The 22784-nt window shown below is 41.4% G+C and overlaps 1 protein-coding gene across 5 annotated transcripts in view; it reads right to left on the reverse strand.

Moving 5' to 3' along the window:
• Positions 1 to 22784, reverse strand: part of SYT9 (synaptotagmin 9) — a 122278-nt gene that overhangs the window by 51759 nt on the left and 47735 nt on the right. For all 5 annotated transcript variants that reach the window (XR_006176833.2, XR_010600975.1, XM_005290828.4 and 2 more), the window contains one exon: positions 20957 to 21503. Coding sequence is in view for 3 of the 5 variants with exons in the window: in XM_005290828.4 (XP_005290885.2) it covers positions 20957 to 21503 (547 nt within the window). In the remaining 2 variants the exon portion in view is untranslated. The remainder of the gene's footprint in view (positions 1 to 20956; positions 21504 to 22784) is intronic.

Genomic DNA, 22784 nt, shown 5'->3' on the forward strand with positions numbered 1-22784 from the left:
GAGACAACTTTTTATTTCAGAAGGTTGAAAAAGCTACTAGGGGGGAAGCTGTTCTAGACTTGATTTTAACAAATAGGGAGGAACTCGTTGAGAATGTGAAAGTAGAAGGCAGCCTGGGTGAAAGTGATCATGAAATCATAGAGTTTGCAATTCTAAGGAAGGGTAGAAGGGAGAACAGCAAAATAGAGACAATGGATTTCGGGAAGGCAGATTTTGGGAAGCTCAGAGAGCTGATAGGTAAGGTCCCATGGGAATCAAGACTGAGGGGAAAAACAACTGAGGAGAGTTGGCAGTTTTTCAAAGGGACACTATTAAGGGCCCAAAAGCAAGCTATTCCACTGGTTAGGAAAGAGAAAATGTGGCAAAAGACCACCTTGGCTTAACCACGAGATCTTGCACGATCTAAAACATAAAAAGGAGTCATATAAAAAATGGAAACTAGGACAGATTACAAAGGATGAATATAGGCAAACAACACAGGAATGCAGGGGCAAGATTAGAAAGGCAAAGGCACAAAATGAGCTCAAACTAGCTACGGGAATAAAAGGAAACAAGAAGACTTTTTTTCAATACATTAGAAGCAAGAGTAAGACCAAAGACAGGGTAGGCCCACTGCTTAGTGAAGAGGGAGAAACAGTAACAGAAAACTTGGAAATGGCAGAGATGCTTAATGACTTCTTTGTTTCGGTCTTCACCGAGAAGTCTGAAGGAATGCCTAACATAGTGAATACTAATGGGAAGGGGGTAGGTTTAGCGGATAAAATAAAAAAAGAACAAGTTAAAAATCACTTAGAAAAGTTAGATGCCTGCAAGTCACCCGGGCCTGATGAAATGCATCCGAGAATACTCAAGGAGCTAATAGAGGAGGTATCTGAGCCTCTAGCTATTATCTTTGGAAAGTCATGGGAGACGGGAGAGATTCCAGAAGACTGGAAAAGGACAAATATAGTGCCCATCTATAAAAAGGGAAATAAAAACAACCCAGGTAACTACAGACCAGTTAGTTTAACTTCTGTGCCAGGGAAGATAATGGAGCAAGTAATTAAGGAAATCATCTGCAAACACTTGGAAGGTGGTAAGGTGATAGGGAACAGCCAGCATGGAATTGTGAAGAACAAATCATGTCAAACCAATCTGATAGCTTTCTTTGATAGGATAACGAGCCTTGTGGATAAGGGTGAAGCGGTGGATGTGGTATACCTAGACTTTAGTAAGGCATTTGATACAGTCTCGCATGATATTCTTATCGATAAACTAGGCAAATATAAATTAGATGGGGCTACTATAAGGTGGGTGCATAACTGGCTGGATAACCGTACTCAGAGAGTTGTTATTAATGGTTCCCAATCCTGCTGGAAAGGCGTAACGAGTGGGGTACCGCAGGGGTCTGTTTTGGGACCGGCTCTGTTCAATATCTTCATCAACGACTTAGATATTGGCATAGAAAGTACGCTTATTAAGTTTGCGGATGATACCAAACTGGGAGGGATTGCAACTACTTTGGAGGACAGGGTCATAATTCAAAATGATCTGGACAAATTGGAGAAATGGTCTGAGTTAAACAGGATGAAGTTTAACAAAGACAAATGCAAAGTGCTCCACTTAGGAAGGAAAAATCAATTTCACACATACAGAATGGGAAAAGACTGTCTAGGAAGGAGTACGGCAGAAAGGGATCTAGGGGTTATAGTGGACCACAAGCTAAATATGAGTCAACAGTGTGATGCTGTTGCAAAAAAAGCAAACATGATTCTGGGATGCATTAACAGGTGTGTTGTGAGCAAGACACGAGAAGTCATTCTTCCGCTCTACTCTGCTCTGGTTAGGCCTCAGCTGGAGTATTGTGTCCAGTTCTGGGCGCCGCATTTTAAAAAAGATGTGGAGAAATTGGAAAGGGTCCAAAGAAGAGCAACAAGAATGATTAAAGGTCTTGAGAACATGACCTATGAAGGAAGGCTGAAAGAACTGGGTTTGTTTAGTTTGGAAAAGAGAAGACTGAGAGGGGACATGATAGCAGTTTTCAGGTATCTAAAAGGGTGTCATAAGGAGGAGGGAGAGAACTTGTTCACCTTAGCCTCTAAGGATAGAACCAGAAACAATGGGTTTAAACTGCAGCAAGGGAGGTCTAGGTTGGACATTAGGAAAAAGTTCCCAACTGTCAGGGTGGTTAAACACTGGAACAAATTGCCTAGGGAGGTTGTGGAATCTCTGTCTCTAGAGATATTTAAGAGTAGGTTAGATAAATGTCTATCAGGGATGGTCTAGACAGTATTTGGTCCTGCCATGCGGGCAGGGGACTGGACTCGATGACCTCTCGAGGTTCCTTCCAGTCCTAGAATCTATGAATCTATGAATCTATGAATCAGTGGCAGCATCCATTTAAGCGATGCTAAGGTGCCGCTGTGCTGCAATGTTCTTTACAACTACACTACCTCCAGGCCCATATATAAATCAGCTTAAGGTTGCATCTATGGCATAGATTTGTTTATTCCCAGGCAGTGAGAATGCATGGCTCACCACTGGCCTTGCAGGGCTAGCCTTACCATGAGGCGAACTGAGGCGGCCGCCTCAGGTGCCAGACTGGAGGGGTGGGGGGGATGGACACTAGGACCCAGAATGTAGAAAATTGTGTCTGCTGCTGGTGCATATGTATTCTCTCTGCTCTAGAAGCACAGAGATGGTGGAGTGCTGTGCTGGAGGAAGGAGAGCACAAGAGTCATAAGAGGCAGGGAAGAGAAAAGGTGAGAGGGAATAACAGAAAGCAGCAGGAGTTGCAGGTAGATAGAGAAGGAGCCTCTTATGTACCTCTCTAGCACCCCCAGGAGCCTGGACTGATTAACACCAGCTTCTCAGGGAGCTTCCTGTTTCCTGCTGCTTCCCTGAACCCACTTGAGAAGAACAGGCAGTCAACTGAAGTAGTAGGAGCCAGTTAGGCCCTTAAGACGCTGATCTCTTCCCTCACTCAGGCCCTGCTACCAGCCTGCTTATTTGTCCCCTTCAATTGAGTGTTGAGAGCCAATATAGCTGGCACAGAACAGCAGTCATGAGTGAAAGAAGAAAATGCTCCTCTGCAGCAGCATTCAGAAAAAGAAAGAAAGCAAAGGAAGCTTTTCTATCTAAGCAGGAAGGAGCTCTCCTGAGATACATAGACACAAATGTTCACGGCGAGCCTTCCGGCCCCAGTGAGAATGTGAGTGGTGAGGAGATGCCTGATCTTCCAGTTAGAGTGTAGGTGACCTGGCAGCTACTGCAGGATCCATAACTCCATCTCAAATGGATGTAACCAGACACATTCCCGAAGAAAAGTGTAGATCAGAGAAGAGTGTGGTGGAGGCGCAAGAAACAGCTGCTGCTGAGTTTAGTTCCTTAAGTCTAGATGATCCAGGACTGTGGACCCACTTGAGCAGTAGTCTGAGGGACTTCCTTGTACTGCATGGGCCACAACAAGTGAAAAACTTCATGTTCCCCAAAGACAAGGAAAATAGAAGTTTCCATCCAACACATTACTGGCGTGAAATTCCTAATGGCAACAAAGTGGAAAGGCCATGGCTTATGTACTCAAAAAACCAAAATGCTGCATACTGTTTTTGTTGCAAACTCTTCCAGTCTAATGTTCCAGCCACATTGGGTTCTCCAGGAACAAAGGACTGGAAAAATCTAGATAGAAATCTGGCATGCCATGAGAAGGCAGCAAATCACCAGAGAGCATTCCATAGGTGGAAAGAGCTTGAGATGAGACTAAGGTTAAAGGCCACCATAGATGATCAAGATTGCATCAGAGTCTATTTACTGGCAAAATGTTCTGAAAAGGTTCATTGCCATTGTGAGAATTCTTGCTACCCAAAACCTAGCACTGTGTGGCACTTCTGATCAGCTGTATGCGTCAAACAATGGAAACTTCCTTAAAATTGTGGAGCTGATGGCAGAGATTGATGCTGTACTCCAGAAGCATCTAAGAAGAGTCACCACCCAAGAAATGTACACACACTACCTTGGAAAAACAATTCAAAATGAGATCATACAGTTAATGGCAACAAAAGTCAAACAGAAGATTGTGGCAGATCTGAAGTCAGCAAGATATTACTCTGTTATTCTGGACTGCACACCTGACATCAGCCATACGGAACAAATGACTTTAATGGTGCGTTTTGTAACAGAACCTAGTGAAAATGCCCCTGCAATGGTGACTGCCAGAGTATTTTCTAGAATTTATTGACATTGATACTCCAGGAGCTGGTATGACAAATGTGCTTCTTAAAAAGCTGGAAGATATGGGAATTGCGATAGCTAACATGAGAGGTCAGGGCTACGATAATGGTGCCAACATGAAAGGAAAGAACAGAGGAGTGCAGACACGGATCCGAGAGTTAAACACTCAAGCTTTTTTGTCCCATGCAGTTCTCATTCATTGAACTTGGTGGTCAGTGATGCAGCATCAGCTTCTAGTGAGGCTGCTGAATTTTTTAATGTAATTAAAAGAGTCATTGCCTTTTTCTTTGCATCAACTCATCGATGGCAGATTTTGAAGCAACATCTGGGAACATCCTCTCTGACACTGAACCACTGAGTGCCACACGATGGGAAAGTAGAGTGGAAGCAATAAAGCCTATCAAACACCAAATTGGGAAGATAGATGATGCCACAGTTGCCACTATGAAAGAATGCTATGACAGGAACTGTTCGTGGGAGAACAGTGGCAGAGGGAAATGGAATCACCAGAAACATACATAACTTCAAATTTCTGTGTGGCTTAGTGTTGTGGCATGACATACTATTTGAAATAAGTGTTGTAGCAAGAGACTCCAAGGTGTTGACCTTGATATATCTGGAGCAATGGAACTAGACAAAGCAAAGTCATACCTACAGTCTTACTGGTCAGATGAGGGATTTCAAAACGTTCTGAAGAGTGCACAGAAATTGACAGAGGAACTTCACACTGAATCTGTTTTCCCACCCATTCAAGAATACAAGAGTCACCAAAGAAGAAGACATTTTGATTACGAGGCATGGGATAATCACATAAGAGACCCCAAACAACAATTCAAAGTTGAATTCTTTAACCAGATGCTAGATTGTGCAATACAGTCAGCTGAAGAACATTTCATGCAGCTCAAGGAACACAGCAGTATATTTGGGATGTTGTATGATATTCCAAAACTCCTCACTATACCTGAAGAAGACCTACACCAGCAATGCAGGGCACTAGAGACAGTGCTGACACATGATGATTTAGGTGATGAACTGAAAGCCCTTTCAAGATACATTTCAGCAGGATCAACTCCAAAGGCTGTTCTGGAATATATGAGCACAAATAAGATGACCACCCTCTTTCCAAATGCTTTTGTTGTTCTGCGCATACTTCTAACACTTCCTGTAACAGTTGCCAGTGGAAAACACAGCTTCTCCAAGCTGAAGTTAATAAAAACACATCTACGCTCCACAAGGACACAGGAGAGGCTGGTCGGCCTTGCAACCATCTCAGTAGAGCATGAGCTGGCCCAGACTGCGGACCTTCAGGAAGCAGTTCAAATCTTTGCAACCAATAAAACACGGAAAGCACCTCTTTGATTATTCAAACAGATAAAGATGCCAGTGTTTACTATGCAGACAAGAAAAGTTACATTTGCTGTTCAGGCATTTGAAAGTTAAGTGTTACTTAAAATTTTTGAACAAGGCGTTTTAAGTTGTTAGTTCTTCTTTATTGGGGTAGGTAGCAGAGCAGTACCAAGAGAGGAGTAGAACAGGAAAAAGGCAGAATTGAGACCTTTCAAAGTTTTGGCCCAAGCAAGGGGACATGGGGGCGTCATTTGAGCTCCCCGCCTCACGTGCCAAAAAGTTGTGGGCCGACCCTGATATAAGCAGGTGTGCAAAGTGGATGATGGAGCCAAGTCTCTGCACTATGCATCAGATTCACCAGCCAGTGCATCTGAGCTGTTGCACTGGGGAAGTAATCTGTGTCAATGATAGGATGACTGCAGTTAAATTGCCTTCCCCCTGCCTTGGAGCAAGGGAAGCACCAACTAGGAACCAGATTGCAAGTCAGTCTGTTTCTTGGTTGGTTTCTGGAACCTCCTGCTCTGAGCCACAGTAGAGCTCTGGATTAATAATACGTAACTAGAACAAAAATGTGTCCATTGCTCAGCATGTCTATGAAAGCTAGGGAAGAGTCAAAGAAGAATAAAATTTGAAAACTGGAATAACCAGAGCATTGACTGTACACAGTAGATCTGAAATCCTAAATCTCGAAAGAAGTCTATTCAGTGGAGAAGGAAGACTCATGGCTCTGATATCTTGTAGGGATTAAAGACTAAAAATAGCTTGAGGCATTTCAAGTAAATAAGTATGTGAAATTCAATGGAAAGAATAAATTCAAGTTTGGCTCCAGGTATTGAAACTGAATCTACAGAGTAGAGATCTTTCAGAAAATCTGATGAATTCTACAGCTATTTAAATGCTTTCCATAAACTCAACTGAAAAGCAGTAGAGTCAGAAGTCTCCAGACTATTTAATAATTAAACAAACGTTGGTTTGAAGTGACTTTTTTTCACCTGACTAGATACATGTTTTAGGTTTTAAAGATATAACCTTGTGCAAATATGAATGCGACAAAACCTAGGTCTTTGAGTAACTTAACAGCTGCCCACTGTGCAAAGTGACACCAGCTGAGGCCACCTTAACATAGCCGCTTTAGGGTCACAGCTAGAGAAGAAGCTCTTGCTTGCTTGATAAAACTGCTGCCTATCAACTGCAGTTTTTTTCCGCAGTTACACCTGTGATGTCACATTAAAATCACTGGGATTGTATGGTGGAATTGAGGGCCAGGTTTGACTTGTCATAATGCAATATTGGAGGCTGCTAGCAGATGGCATTTTGCTTCATTTCTGTATAGATTAGGGAAGGATTGTCCTGGAGAACAGGGTAAGGAGGAGGTGGGAAACAAAATGAGAGAAAGAGATGCTGACTATAGAATTAGCTACATCTTGTTTCTGTAAAATCTGGACCATCTATCTAGTAGAGCATGGAACTAGAACTCAGTCTAACCTTATTATTTCTATTAATTTGTGACTGTATATGTGGGGAGAGAAGTGTTTCTCTCATATCTTCACACACTGCCAGTTACAGGACTGCTCTATAAGAGAAACGTGTATGTACACATATGTAAATAGCAAAGTGCCCACCATACATGGGCTCCAAAAATATGCAGCATTGCTCCCGGGTAAAGCTGAATTGGAACCAGATTTTTCATTTTTCATCCTGAGAGTTAAAACAACAACAGTGGAGTTCAGGATCCTGACAAAAGGAAGAAAGGAGAGTAGCAAAATACGGACCCTGGACTTCAGAAAAGCAGACTTAGACTCCCTTAGGGCAGGAGGGGGAAAGAAGTCCAAGAGCATGTAGAGGAGCGGACTCACCCTGCAGCACCTCCTGCTGGTCATCCAGGGAATTAGCTCACCAGCCTCTGGAGTGCCCACTGCAGGCCAGGGATCCACCTGTCCTCTGGCCCCATGTCCCTCCCGGCCCCCAGTGCCCTTGTATCTGGGGTGCTGCCCCCTGGCAGTACACCCCTCAGTACTAGGGTCTCCGCTCCCTGGGGAACCCCCACCCACTATCCCTACCTCACCTCAGAATAAGGCCACTGCCAGTCACCAACTAGCCCCCACTCCGTGGGGCAGACTGCAGAATAGACCACTCATCACAGGTAAGGTTGGGTTTGGACCTGCTGCTTTGGCATATCCCTGGGCTGCCCTCTGCAACCCCCAGTACCTTCTAGCCCAATGCTAGGCCTCAGCCTGGCGCTTTCCAGGCTGGAGCTCCCCAGCTCCTCAGCCTTTCCCCAGCCCTGCTCCACTCAGGTACCCTATGTCAAGCTCCCTGTAGCCAGGCCCTTCTCTCTCTGAATGCAGAGAGAGACTCTTCTGAGCTCCTAGCTCCCAGCCTCTTATATCAGCTGAGGCCTGATTGGGGCGTGGCCCAGCTGTGGCTACTTCCCCAATCAGCCCAGTAGCTTTTTCCTTTGCCCCAGGCCTTGGCCAGGGCTGTTTGAAACCCCTCAAACAGCGGGGGGCCAACCACCCCGCTACAGAGAGATTGCTGTATTTTAAAGAAGCCTTATTGAGGGTGCAGGAACAAACCATTCCGATGTGCAGAAAGAATAGCAAATATGGAAGGCGACTAGCTTGGCTTAACAGTGAAATCTTGGGTGAGCTTAAACTCGAAAAGGATGCTTACAAGAAGCGGAAATTTGGACAGATGACTAGGGAGGAGTATAAAAATATTACAGGGGTGTAATCAGGAAGGCCAAGGCACGATTGGAGTTGCAGCTAGCAATGGATGTGAAGGGTAACAAGAAGGGTTTCTACAGGTATGTTAGCAACAAGAAGAAGGTCAGGGAAAGTGTGAGACCCTTACTGAACGGGGGAGGCAACATAGTGACAGATGATATGAAAAAAGCTGAAAAACTCAATGCTTTTTAATGATCTGGATGATGGGATGAATTGCACTCTCAGCAAGTTCGCAGATGACACTAAACTGGGGGGAGAGGTAGATAAGCTGGAGGGTAGGGATAGGGTCCAGAGTGATCTAGACAAATTGGAGGATTGGGCCAAAAGAAATCTGATGAGGTTCAACAAGGACAAGTGCAGAGTCCTGCACTTAGGAAGGAAGAATCCCATGCACCACTACAGGCTGGGGACCGACTGGCTAAGCAGTAGTTCTGCAGAAAAGGATCAGGGGATTACAGTGGATGAGAAGCTGGATATGAGTCAGCAGTGTGCCCGTGTTGCCAAGAAGGCCAATGGCATATTGGGCTGTATTAGTAGGAGCATTGCCAGCAGATCGAGGGAAGTGATTATTCCCCTCTATTCGGCACTGGTGAGGCCACACCTGGAGTACTGTATCCAGTTTTGGTCCCCCCACTACAGAAGGGGTGTGGACAAATTGGAGAGAGTCCAGCAGAGGGCAACGAAAATGATTAGGGGGCTGGGGCACATGACTTATGAGGAGAGGCTGAAGGAACTGGGGTTATTTAGTCTGCAGAAGAGAAGAGTGAGGGGGGATTTGATAGCAGCCTTTAACTACCTGAAGGGGGGTTCCAAAGAGGATGGAGCTAGGCTGTTCTCAGTGGTGGCAGACGACAGAACAAGAAGCAATGGTCTCAAGTTGCAGTGGGGGAGGTTGGATATTAGGAAACACTATTTCACTAGGAGGGTGGTGAAGCACTGGAATGGGTTACCTAGGAGGTGGTGGAATCTCCTTCCTTAGAGGTTTTTAAGGCCCGGCTTGATAGAGCCCTGGCTGGGATGATTTAGTTGGTGTTGGTCCTCTTTGAGCAGGGGATTGGACTAGATGACCTCCTGAGGTCTCTTCCAACCCTAATATTTTCTAATTCTATGATTCTAACACAAGAAATTTCTTCGAAAACAGAACCAAAAAAAAAAAAAATTCCCCACAAAATAAAAATTTGAGGGTTTTTTTTAGTTTAGGATTGATCAAAACATTTTGTTTTGATAAAATCAAAAACATGTTGTTCTGATTTTTATTTTTTATTTTATATGATATTATATCATATAGAATTTTAAAAGCATGAAAAATCATTTTGAAACAGAAAATTGAAATGGTCCATTCTGAAAAGGTCAAAATGGAATGTTTTAGCCTTCTCAAAATGCTTTTTTCCCCCAAACTAACTTTCATCAAAACTGTCACATTTACGTTAAATATTTTGCTTTCGACAGATTGGCATTTTCTGATGGAAAAAGTTCTGTCCGAAAATTTCCGACCAGCTCTATGCCTGGTTTTTGTAAGACCAATAAAACTTCTTGCTCTGCATTGGAAATAGCTTCTTTTTCAGAACTCTTTACATGCAACAGCTCTCAACTGCCACTACCATTAACCCATTCCTAAGCCCCATTATAAATTGCTTAAACACTTGATTAAACCAAGATGACCAAATTAATCTTATTTCTGAGCAAAACTGTGCAAATCCATGTCTTTGGAGGTGAAAGGCTGCTGAAGCAATCAATTGCACCAGTTTGTCACCATTACCTCTGGACCAGGGCTGCAGACCCAAAGTGTGGTAGTGCTTGGATCTTGTGTTTCTGGTCCTGACCATTACAGATGTTGGGGCTAGCTACATAGTTTGGATTTGGATATCTTCATCCACAAAGTATAGGCTATTTACATCTGAGGTTTAGATTCAGACCCATCCGTATTATTATTACAGTTGTTGTTGTTACTACTATTAAATATTTTTATTATGGTACTGCCCAAATGACCCTGTCAGGTTTGGGGCTCAGTGTTTTAGGTGCTGTAGAAACACGCATACAGACATGGTCCCTGCCCCATAGAATTTACAGTTTAAAGCACTAGTTTAGCAAAGCACTTAAACCTGTGCTTAAAGTCATTGCTATTCAGCCTTACCACTTAAGCCCATGCTTAAATCCCTTTGAAATCAATGGGTTAATGCTATTATCTTTCTTAACTATTGCGTAACATAATTATAACTTGCAAATTTATCTATGCTATAGCCATGTGGAATGCTAATTGCGAATCAGATTAATTTACATTTCATTTCTGATCAACCTCTCCTAACATGATTAACAAAACAATGAGATAAAAAAGAAAACACAAAACCAACAGGCAAAATCCAGTCTTGGAAAAATGAGCCTGCTTAAAAACGTGAAAACTGTAGAAAGAACACTTTGCAATACAATCAGCTGACAATGTGACAACTACTGTGGCTGCTGTGCTAAGCGTGAAGGCTAATTAAATGTTTTCCTATTCACACTGGGTTGATCCTTAAGAAATCTGGAGGATTCAAGTATCTCCACTTCCTCCCCCCCCCCCCCCCCCCCCCCCCCCCCCCCGACATGATATCATGCATTGCCCAAGGTCTTTGTTTAACCTTTTTGGTACTTTTGATTAAGCAAGCACAGGCAAAAACAAACAGTCCCTCACAAATAAACAGTGATCACTGGGACGTGCTTCTTATGGGGTGGGATTATTTTTTTTACCCGGAGTCTTTAAATACAAAAGTGTAAATGAACATGAATACCGCATGATTTACTACCTGAAACTTATTTAAACTCTTCCATTTTACAAGTATGTATATATGGTTGGACTGATTCTTGTTTAGAAAGGCTCTAATAGACACAGCTATGGTTATATGCAGGTGTTTTGTTTTCTATGGCTGCCATAAAGCAGGAATTATTTGGACAGTTTGAAAATTGTTATAGTGAGAATGAAAATATAATACAGTTTAGTCCTAGTGAATCAAACTTGTCTAACCAAGAAATGACAGGTTTCTTCTCAGCCTTCTGGCACATTTTAAAAGTAGGTAGAACATAATGATTTACAAGTCTACCTTTTTACTAGCCGATTCACACCTGCAAATTGGATAGTTAAATGCCTAAAAGTCCACTTCAACAACTGATTGCCCCAGTGACACTGAAGATTGGCTGGTTTTAAATGTGTCCCTAAATACCATGTTGATTTAATATTGGATATGTCCTCTGTCATGAGACTGTATCTTCTATTGGCAAAACTCTATTGGTGTTTTCTGTCTCTAACAGCTATGATTCTATAAAATAGAGAGAGGCCCAGATCTTAGCATCTCTGGGGTTTGAATTAAAATCTGGAGCAAGAGACCTATTTTGTTCCTGGTTTCTCTCTGTTTGTCAAACCAAAATCCCAGGCTCAACCATTCTAAACCTTGGGGCATTTAAAATCCAGATCTGAGATCTGCAGCTCAAGCCCATCATTTCTGTATACAAAGCACTTGCCAAAACAGGAAACTTTTTAAAAATGGGCTAACATTTGATGCCACACGGAAGGTTTCTCTAACCACTATAGGTGGAGTTGGATGGTTTGCTGTCAGCATCACTGGTTGTAAACTGAGGGAAAGAGGCAGTTATATAGTGGATTAAACCTGGCACTTGGAGCAGGAGCTCCCCAGTTCCAGTCTCACCTCCTACTAACTCACTGTGATGCCTTGGTGCTCTTCCAAGTTACTTACCCTCTCTGTATCTGTTTCCCTTTCTGTAAATTGGGGATAATATTTACTAACTTCTCTCAAAGAATGTTTTGGATTAGTTCATGTTTGTACAGAGCTTTAAAAGTGGAAATGCCAAACGTGAACTATAAAAATACCACATGTTATTAGTTCCTCTGGAAAGCTTTGCTCCTAGGAAAGAACTTGCTATGTGTCTCCCAGTGCGGTAATATTCTTCCCCAAAGTGCACGTTTCTCATAGCATATGAGTAGGGCAGGTAATTTGTGGGGTGACCTTTAGAAAAGTCCCTTTTGTTTGGGAGGTGAATGCAATTTTGAATTTCAGGAAGCATGGCAGATTTCCAGTTACACTTCAAAAACTTACAACTGTAACTATTTTCCATAAATAGAACCCACTGACATAATTCAGATCTCAGTCTTTCCACACGCAGTAGAAGGAATCTGTAAATATATTGTTCTCACTTACCTTTAATTATAATTATTATTTATATGTATTGTGATTGTGTCCAGGGGTTGCAATCATGAATCAGGACCCCGGTCCTAGACATAACTATACAAATACATAACAAAAGATAATACGGAGCTTACAATCTAAAAAGACCAGGGATACCAGGTGGATACAACAGAAAGAGGAAGCACATGGTAACAATTAATCGATAAGAATGGTAAGCGGTGGTCACAGCACACCAGATGACTAATCACAGAGCAGAGTTTTAAGGAGGGATTAGAAGGACAATGAGGAGGGGCTTTGTGGATGCTTATGAGGAACTCCTTCCATGTGTGAAAGTGCATAGGTGTTCTTCCTTACTAGAATTTTAGAATATATATATATTAGTGTTGGGTTAACCCAGGGGTTGGCAACCTACAGCACGCGTGCCAAACATGGCACGCAAGCCAACTTTGAGTGGCATGCTGCTGCCTGCCGCGGTCCCGGCCCTCAGCCCCCCCGCCCACCGCTCTCCCCTGTGGGGGCAGGAGGCAGAGGCTTGGTCCTGTGGCAGCCAAGCTTCCTCCCTCCCACGCTTCTTCCCCCAGCACGGTGCTTTCCTGCCCCTCCTCCTCTCCTTCCCTCTCCCTGCACCGATCAGCTGATGGCCCTTGCGAGGGGGAGGGGGACGAGTGGCAGTGTGCTCGCTGCTCTGTAGAGGAGGCAGAGAAGAGGTAGGGACGGGACCTTGGGAAAGGAGGTGGAACAGGCATATCCCTTCCAGCCCCCTGCCATGAGCTGCTCTGACCCCTGAACTCCCCCCCACACCCAGCCTTCTGCCCTGTACCCCCACAAACCCCCAGCCCTCTGCCCTGACCCCTGAAACCTCCCCACACACCCAGCCTTCTGCCCTGTATCCCCACACACCCCAGCCCTCTGGCCTGACCCCTGAACCCCCCACACCCCTATTGCCCTCTGCCCTGACCCCTGAACCCCCCCACACCCAGCCTTCTGCCCTGCACCGCCCACACACCCCCAGCCCTCTGCCCTGGCCCCTGAACCCCCCCCCCCCCACACACCCAGCCCTCTGCCCTGATCTCTGAACCCTCCCCAGGTCTGGGGTCCTGGCTGCAGGCCCCTTGCCAGCCGGCATCCCGGCTGCAGGCCCCGCTCAGCCCGCTGCCGGCCTAAGTGAACAGAACCCCAGGCTGGCAGCAGGCTGAGCAGGCTGGCGGCGTAAGATCAGCATTTTAATTTAATTTTAAATGAAGCTTCTTAAACATTTTGAAAACCTTGTTTACTTTACATACAACAATAGTTTAGTTATATAATATAGACTTATAGAGAGAGACCTTCTAAAAAATGTTAAAATGTATTACCGGCACGCGAAACCTTAAATTAAAGTGAAGAAATGAAGACTCGGCACACCACTTCTGAAAGGTTGCCTACCCCTGGGTTAACCATTCAGAATAGAAGAATCTTACAGACACTGAATATCTAACATACAAATGCACTTACCATACCCAGGTCTCAAAATTAACTATATGTGGAAGCTGAAAAGATACCGTCAGTGTCATGAGCTCTCCCTTGCCACAGCAATTTATTACGTCATTTAGAAAAGTTTTCTAAGTCAAGGTGCAATTGGTGACAGTATTGGTTTATCAAATGGCTGTACCATGAAAAATATCTGGCATTTAACACTAAAGCAGGCAGATAGTGAAGAGGGAAGCAATGCTATTAGATCATACAAGAGACCATTCCTGTTGTGTTCTGTGCTTGTGTACCCAACTCCTGGAGTTATACTAGCTTCTTTTAGCATTTATCTGTCTAGTAGGAAAACTGCTTAACAAAGCCAAATAGGCAAGTGCATTGTAATACTTTGCCATTGTATGTCCAGGCAGATAGATATTTACTACTTTCATACCTGCTAAACTTGAAGCACCAAGAGTTTAAGGTAAGAATATTCAGACATGCCCACTAGTTTTGTGTGCCCATCTTGAAACACCCATGGCCTGCTCCCAGTGATCGCAGTAGAAGATGTGGGTACTCGGCACATTTGAAAATCACGTCCTAGGCGTCTCAAGTTTGGCATCCAAAACCTCTTTTGAAAATGCTAGCAGAGCTGGGAGTAGAAGCGAAGAAGTCACAGCTCCCATTTATTTCCCTCCTCTAAGTGGCAATCATCACTCCCCAGTTCTAATTTTTGTTTTGTTCTTAAAGAAAGAAGATAGTGGAAGGATCTGCTACACAGCAGGGTGACAGAGGTAAAGCCTATAGGTATCAAAAACAAGTCATTATGAAACAAAATGTTCACAGTAGAAAGTGGTTCATCTAAGATTTGAAATCTTTCTGTCTGCCTGTGTAGCAGCATGGTCATGTTTAGTAGGTTATTTCCTTGAAAAGAGTTTTTTATTCTCTGGTACACTGCATGTTAATAAACGGGTATTTAGTATTTCATGGAGAAGGTGATTCTCATCTATCCAGAATGCTGTAACATGGGGTTTCATGTCTTGTGCTGATAAATTAATTATTTTACTTTATAGTTTAATATGTTTGCCCCCTTTTCCTGAGGCCATATGCTACTCCTGAGGAAATATGAATTTGAGGATAGCACTGTATGTGGGGAGTGTGTGTGTGTGGGGGCAATGAACAATCATGCCCTCTTCTAAACATGTCACTGGTCTGTGAACATTTAAAAAAGTCTTTTTAAAACAAACTTCAGAGGCTACTGAGAGCATTAGTTCGACCTGTTAAACTCAAACCTAAAAATAGAGATGACAGCAACCCCTTCTCCTGCATCCTAACTGTCAGAAATCAGACTAACTTGCCCAATAGATGTACAAAAAGCAAATCAAACTTGCTTTCATGTTCATCTAAGGCTGATCCACTTAATTACATCTTCCATTAAACAACCCGCTGCTGGTGCCTGTAAGGCAATCCTTTCTGCTTCTCTCTGGCTGGAAAAAGCAGTGTGACACAAGAGATTCAGTTTTATGCTCAGAGGGACTAAGATTAGAAGAACAGTCATTTGAATATCAGATTGTTCTCTGTTTAGAGGCAGTGCTCACCATAGATTTCTTCTGTGTGCTGTGGAGGTACTTTAAGCTACCATATGCATATCCAGCCCTGCTAACCTAATGCATATGATGCTATTAGAAAACCATTTTATAGTCTGGGATTGTACTGCACTCTGGAAGGAGAAGAATTGAAGCTACTGTGTTTCAGTGGAATTGTAAATCTTCAGCCTTGTTTGAGAATAGCAAGTAGACACATTGATGATGTAGTCTCAGGGTGGATAAAAATCAATGATTTTTAAAAAATCGGATTTTTTTTATTTAAATCCGACTTTTTGGATAAAATGTTTTTTGAGAAAAAAACTATCTAAAGATAGTTTTAATTAAGATACATTATAGCTGAAAGATATCTTATCATGGAATGGGGATTATAAATTCTAATTCTGTGGTATGAGACAATATATTAATGTAATGTTTAAGAAAAGTTTTGTAAATGAGTTCCAATAGTTCATGGATTAGGGACCCAATCTTATGGGGCTCCAGGGGCTTCTGTATAGATTATTTAGGTTAATCTTTCTATCTATCCAATGGGACTCAATGCTCAGTCCAGAAGATACCATCAGAGATGCTTAGTTTTGCACTTCTCAAACTGTGGATTTGTGTGTCCACAGATAACATGCTTGTTAACAGCAAAAATGTTTTTAAATAAATAAATTAAATAAATAATATATAGAGGTGAGAAATAATAGACCTCAACCCTATTGTCCCCCTGCAAATTTGTGTACACAGAGTCAATCCCTTACCTCTCTCTAAAAGTGCACAGTTTCAAAAAGTTCAATGAATAGAAGATTGTTGGAATAGATCTGGACAAAGAGAGGAAGTCTGGAGATAAATGTGAGAAGGGAGGGACAGGCAGTAGAAACAAAAGTGAAACTGTTTGAGCAGCATATTTCAGAAGTCTTGAAGTCTTTCTGAGTGTAGCCTTCATTGATTTGAGATCTACCATACCATTCTCTCACTAGAAGGGAAAAACCTATAATGGCAGCAGGCTGTAAAAAAGACCCAGTTCGGGAATAAGAACCATTCAAGAAATATAAGTTTGCTGATGATGTTTTAAAGAAAGTCACACCAGTGAACTGGTGGAAGTCACTTAAGCACTTGGATTCAGAGACTGTTGAAGTGATAATCTCACTTTTAACAGTAGTAGCTTCTTCTGTTGGTATAGAAAGAATATTTTCTTCCTTTGAGCTAATTAATTCCAAATTGAGAAATCATTTGGGACCTGAAAAAGCAGGAAAGCTTGTTTTTCTTTTCCAGATTATGAACAAACAGGAAAATGAAGGTGAAGACGATTGAGTTAGCTACAGAAGCCAATATTTTAAGTTTCTCATGTTGACCTGGCTGACATAGTCAATTTAATTTTTTTTAAATATTTCATTTAATTATTTTAGTTAAAAACAATTTTAACAAAAACAAACCTGATTTTAAAAAACTTGAATGTTTAACTAAATTCGAAAATGTATATGCTTGTTTTGTTAAAATATTATATGCTTGCTGTTGAAGAAAAAAATCCAGAATACATAATGTTGTTGTTTTAGTTAAATAAAACAATTTAAATGTCTGTCTGGTGATGTTCTTCTCCCAATACAGCATGGCAAGAAAATCCTCCAAATATTAATGATTAACCTGTTGAATTGGATATAGTTCACCTCCCAATGACTTCATAAATATCTGTTTCAGTTACCTTTGGTAAATGAAATAACCAAACAATCATTCATTTTCTAATATAGCTATAAAATTAATCTGAAAAGTTTTCAAAATAAATCACTTTAAAAATGTATAGTGTGTACCTTCTAAAAATGAAACCTACATCTATCTCTGAGTTGTGAAGAATATGTATTAAGGTTATAGCAACCAACAAGAATGCACTTTTATGTAGAAATCCATGATGAAATTGAGCCTTTGTGACTAGTGATTTAAATGATTTAAATCAATTGATTTAAATCAAATACACCCTGCATGGTCTAATGGGGGAATCGAATGGCTTTTTTTGTGGTGAAGCTGACTTATTTCATGTATAATTTGCAATATTCACTTGAAATAAACCATTTTGTTAGGTATTCAGTAAAGTCTGATTTGATGCACTATGTTACAGTAATGTATCAAATTGGATTAGAATATAATAAAATAGGGAATAATGTAAGATAATGGGACATGGGATGTCTGACTATATAATGTAATGTGATAAAAAATGTATAGTGTGTACCTTCTAAAAATAAAACCTACATCTATCTCTGAGTTGTGAAGAATATGTATTAAGGTTATAGCAACCAACAAGAATGCACTTTTATGTAGAAAGCCATGATTAAATCTAGTCTTTGTGATAGTGATTTAAATGGTTTAAATTAATTGATTTAAATCAAATCCACCCTGCATGGTCTAATGGGGGAATCGAATGGCTTTTTTTGTGGTGAAGCTGACTTATTTCATGTATAATCTGCAAATTTCACTTGAAATAGACCATTTTGTTAGGTATTCAGTAAAGTCTGATTTGATGCACTATGTTACAGTAATGTATCAAATTGGATTAGAATATAATAAAATAGGGAATAATGTAAGATAATGGGACGTGGGATGCCTGGCTATATAATGTAATGAGATGCATCAGGAACTGAAGTAGATGCACTTGGTGGGTGGGTAACTTGGCAGGTTTGGTTGTATAATGCTTACTTCTGCTCTTTTGCTGGATTCTTTGATGATTTACACACTGTGAAAGTCCACTGATTTCAGTGGGGTTACACTGGCGTAAATCATCGTGGCATTTGGTCCCTTTTAAGTTTGATGTTTGAAAAACCAAGAAACTCAAAGTTCAACTGCTGCCAATGTTGATGCAATTCCTGCTCACAACCATTAATCAACTCAGGTTTTTCGTAACTCAGCCCAGTTTTGCTTCAAAGGTTCCTGAACTTTGTCTTGTGTTCAGGTTTGTGATGAATCAGTTGAGTTTTGTACCGCAATGTTGAGTTCCCAAAGGGATTTGAGATTTTGCTGCCAGTCTATCTGGCAGCTAGGAGACGCAGATAAAAGAGTGAATTCAGATTTGCTTGAACTCAGTACAAGTTCTTGAATTATGCTGGGTTACTTTGTCAATATTTAATGTGCTAAGTCTAACCTTTTGAATTTTTGGAAATGTTAATTGGAGAAACAAGTACTATAGAACATCATTTATCTGAACCTGTTATCTGGAAACCAACAGTAGCTGAAAGTGGGTTATGTTTCCTGCTGTGCATCATTTACATTGAAAAGCCCCTGTTTATTCCATGTCCTTTGTTCTGTTTGGATCAATGTATTCTACTGTACTCTCAAATGCACCTTGACTAAAACTTTAAGGACTATAGAAGGACCCATACCTCATCACCCATGTGGAACTAAAGACTTTTAAAAATTTGAACTCAAACACAATAGAAATATTGGGGAGGGGGGCGCACATTTCCTTCACGTAAATTTGCACATGCCTGTGGGGGAGGCAGAAGCAAGAGTAGGACCTAGAGGGGCTGGAACGGGCCTGGGAGCAAGTAGGAACCCCTAGGACCCTCCTTCCCAGCCTGGAGCCAGCTGCTTACCTCCAACCTTTCTGGCCAAACCTCATTCCCTCTCCTATTCCTCCACCCCACCATTTGGATGGAGCTTCTGTCCCACTCCATCTCTTCCTCCTGTCCCCCCCACCAGGGTATCCAATGCCAACAATGAACTTCACAGATAAGAGAGTTTAAAATAATGACAGCCAGTGTGAATACAAACATTTCCAAAACAAAATCAAGACAATAATGAATTTAGTTTTTTTAGCTCTATGGTAAATAACATGGCACATTAGCAGGTTATAGACTAGAAAGATTAAAGCGCTGACTCAGGAAAACATCCCTGTATAGAACAGCATTTAGCACATGCTTAACTTTAACTATGTGCATAAGTCCCACGGAAGTCAAAAGGAATTTTAAGTAAGGCTGCTGGGACAATTTGTACAGTGGGGGCTCCTGAGAGCCATTGAACCAAACAGTAAACCCCTATATGATGGAAACAGTCAACCTGTGAAACTCTTTGCCAGAGGATGTTGTGAAGGCCAAGACTATAACACAGTTCAAAAAAGAACTAGATAAATTCATGGAGGATAGGCCCATCAATGGCTATTAGCCAGGATGGGCAGGGATGGTGCCCCTAGCCTCTGTTTGCCAGAAGCTGGGAATGAGCAACAGGGAATGGATCACTTGATGACTACCTGCTCTGTTCATTCCCTCTGGGGCACCTGGCATTGGCCACTGTCAGAAGACAGGATACTGGGCTAGATGGACCTTTGGTTTGACTCAGTATGACCGTCCTTATGTTCTTAAACCACTTCAAGCCAGGAAATACAGCAGCACCTTAGTTCCAGCACCTATGACTTTAAGTACACTCTTAAATGCTTTTTAGGATTGGGGCCTAAATGACTTACACTCTTTTGCTATTATTGACTTACTGACACTAAAGAGTGGAATCTGCAAGACTACAGTTCCATAAAACAAATGAAATATTTATTGGCTTCTGGAACCAGTAGTTTCACCTTGTGAGCTCTGAAATGCATGGGCTCTTTTTTCCCACTGGAGAATGCTGAAGTCCCATTAATACTAATGGGAGGTTTGCCTATGCCATGAGAGAAGTATAAAGCCCCTGACCTCTGAAAGTACTGTCTGTTTTGTAGCAGGTGCCCAGAGAGTGTTCCTACGTAGGCCCCTATACTAAAGGTTGTCAAGACAGCAGGAATATTAGTAGATTATAGTAAAGATGTTCCCCTGCTTCTTTTTAAATACAGTTTCCTTCAGAAAATGCCCCTAGCAGCGCAGCACTACACAAATGTAGTACCTGTGACATGCCACCTGGAATGTAACCTGAGACGGTCCTTGTATGGATTTGAGTTTTCATATCCTTCATGACATCTTCAAACTTTCCTCTCATTTTAGGCCATGGCTATTAACTGCTGGTGCTAGGTTTGAACTCAAATATTCCCCTTGTTTGTAGGTGCAAGGTCAGCTGACTTTGTCAGAATGACTTTCTATGGGAGGTTGATGGAAGCCATGCGAAAATCTTCAATTTCCAAACTGAGGCCAATAGCATCCTAGAATATATGTGGAAAATAATGCAAACCACAGAAAAGTAGAGCGAGAAAAGAAAATATAACATTCCCTGGGGTAAGTGAGGGATAGAGAATAGATTTTTGTGGCTTTCCTCCCCTGCAAACAAGATAATGATTAACCTTCAGTAATTCCTACATAAAGGACATTTCTAATGCTGTCCAATAAAGGTAAAATGAGGACGTTCCGTGGATTGTGATCAAATGTTGAGAGAAAGAGAAAAAAAAATCATTTTCTCCATAAATCTACCATGGAGAACTTTTATCGCCAGTTAAAAAAAGGTACAGGTTATAAACTATTAAATTACCACATAAAATCTCAAAATGAAAAGGTGTCATACTCACATTGGTGACATACTCAATATCCCTCCAAATATTACTTTCCCTGGGAAAGTCTGCCAAATCTAAAAAATTATCCACTATCACTTGGCCAATCAAGTCATGCCTGGAGAATCTGTCAAAGTCATACACAGAGAAGTGGAGTTTCCTTGTGGTCAGATCATTGTACGGAACGGGAAATAAAAAAACTTCATCAAACACTGGGTTTAGGGTCTTTCTATGCACTTTAGTCTGTTGTTTTGTTTTTCTATCCGGAAGCAAATAGATCTTCACATAAGGGTCTGAAGTTCCAGAAAAGTCCTTTGCTGGCAGGTTGACAGCTTTGTGAATCTTCACTATCAACTGCTCTAAATCACAATCATATTTCAGAATGAAGTTGAGTTTCCCACAGGCTTTGCTGTTATTCCTCCGGCCATCATCGGTATCCACTGATCTTTGCTTATACAACTCTGGCTTAATGCGTCCAATCCCCGTCAGCTGCTCCTGTTTTTGAAGCTGCTGGATGTTGAAGTCAGGGTTCGAGAGATTGAGCTGTCTTCGGATTGAATTGTGCCTTAAGGGAAAAATGACAGAAACTAAACTGATTACATTGTTAGGTGCTGTGTGATTCTGGTCTGTATAAAGAACCTATTATTTATTTTCATTTTGCTTTCCTTAGCCATGATTTTGGGTTGTATGGTGCCACAGGGTTTGATTTTTACTTCTATACACCTATAGAGCACAATATCCCTTTTAATGAGTAGAAGGATACTTATATTAGCCAAAAGTTACTATAGTTCTCTTCATCATTGGACTCATGGTGTTTGCAGAATTTTCAGTTCCTATACCTCAAGCTGGCAATAAGTACTCTCCAAAATTGGTTGAAACACATAATAACATCCCCTGTTAGATAAAACTCACAAGAATGCTGCAAAATCATTGACTCCCAAGAAAAGCTTAGAAGTGTATAGTATTCAGTCTAACTGCATATGTAGCCCATAAAGGAAATGGACCAAATTCATGGCTGGTGCAAATCCACAGAGGTCAGTGGACTTAAGTACACCAGGTATGAATTTGTCCCAATAAGTGTAATAATTATAATAAATATTAATACTTAACACTTGCCATCTTCAAAGGGCTTTGTAAATACAGAGACAAATCCCATTAAATATAAGGGTGTAACGCCTATGTAACTGAGAGCAGAGTTGGTCCCATAAGCTAAGTAACAGTTTACGTTGAATTTGCAGATATCTTGTCTATAGCGACAGGAGGAGATATTTCCCAACATCTGTATTTACTGATGGAACCTACTACTTGGTTCACAAACTGGTTATTCTAATTTAAATGATTTTGCTGCTTGTTCCTATCAAGCTGGTTTGCCTCTCAGAACTCCTAGCTGATATAGTAAGTGTTGTAATACTTAGAATGAAAGGCTGCTTTAGTTTCATTGCTCCTAGGAGAGAAAGTTACTTTTAGTTTCAGTCCAGTGAGATTTATTATCTAGACTTGGTTATTGTGATTGAAATTTCCACTCCACAAGAAGATTGCAGAAATCAAATTTGTAGTTCTTGTATGGCAGTGGGATGTGAAAGCTGGATTAGGTAAAACCTTAATCCTACACAAGTTGGATTTTATATTTTTCCCCAATTAATATACAGCAATCATGCAACATATTGTAGAAACAAAATGAGGTGAACATAAAAAGGAAAACCTGGGAAAATCTTAGCATAGGATTAGTCAAAAATTATTTATATTGAATATAATCAGCATTTTTTCTGTGCTGTTATCATTTCCGGAAAGTGTGTGCATTAAAACAAAAGCATTGTCTCTTATAATCCATCTATTTCTTCTCCCT

This window comes from Chrysemys picta, chromosome 4 (genome assembly GCF_011386835.1).
Source record: "Chrysemys picta bellii isolate R12L10 chromosome 4, ASM1138683v2, whole genome shotgun sequence".
NCBI classification, from domain to species: domain Eukaryota; kingdom Metazoa; phylum Chordata; order Testudines; family Emydidae; genus Chrysemys; species Chrysemys picta.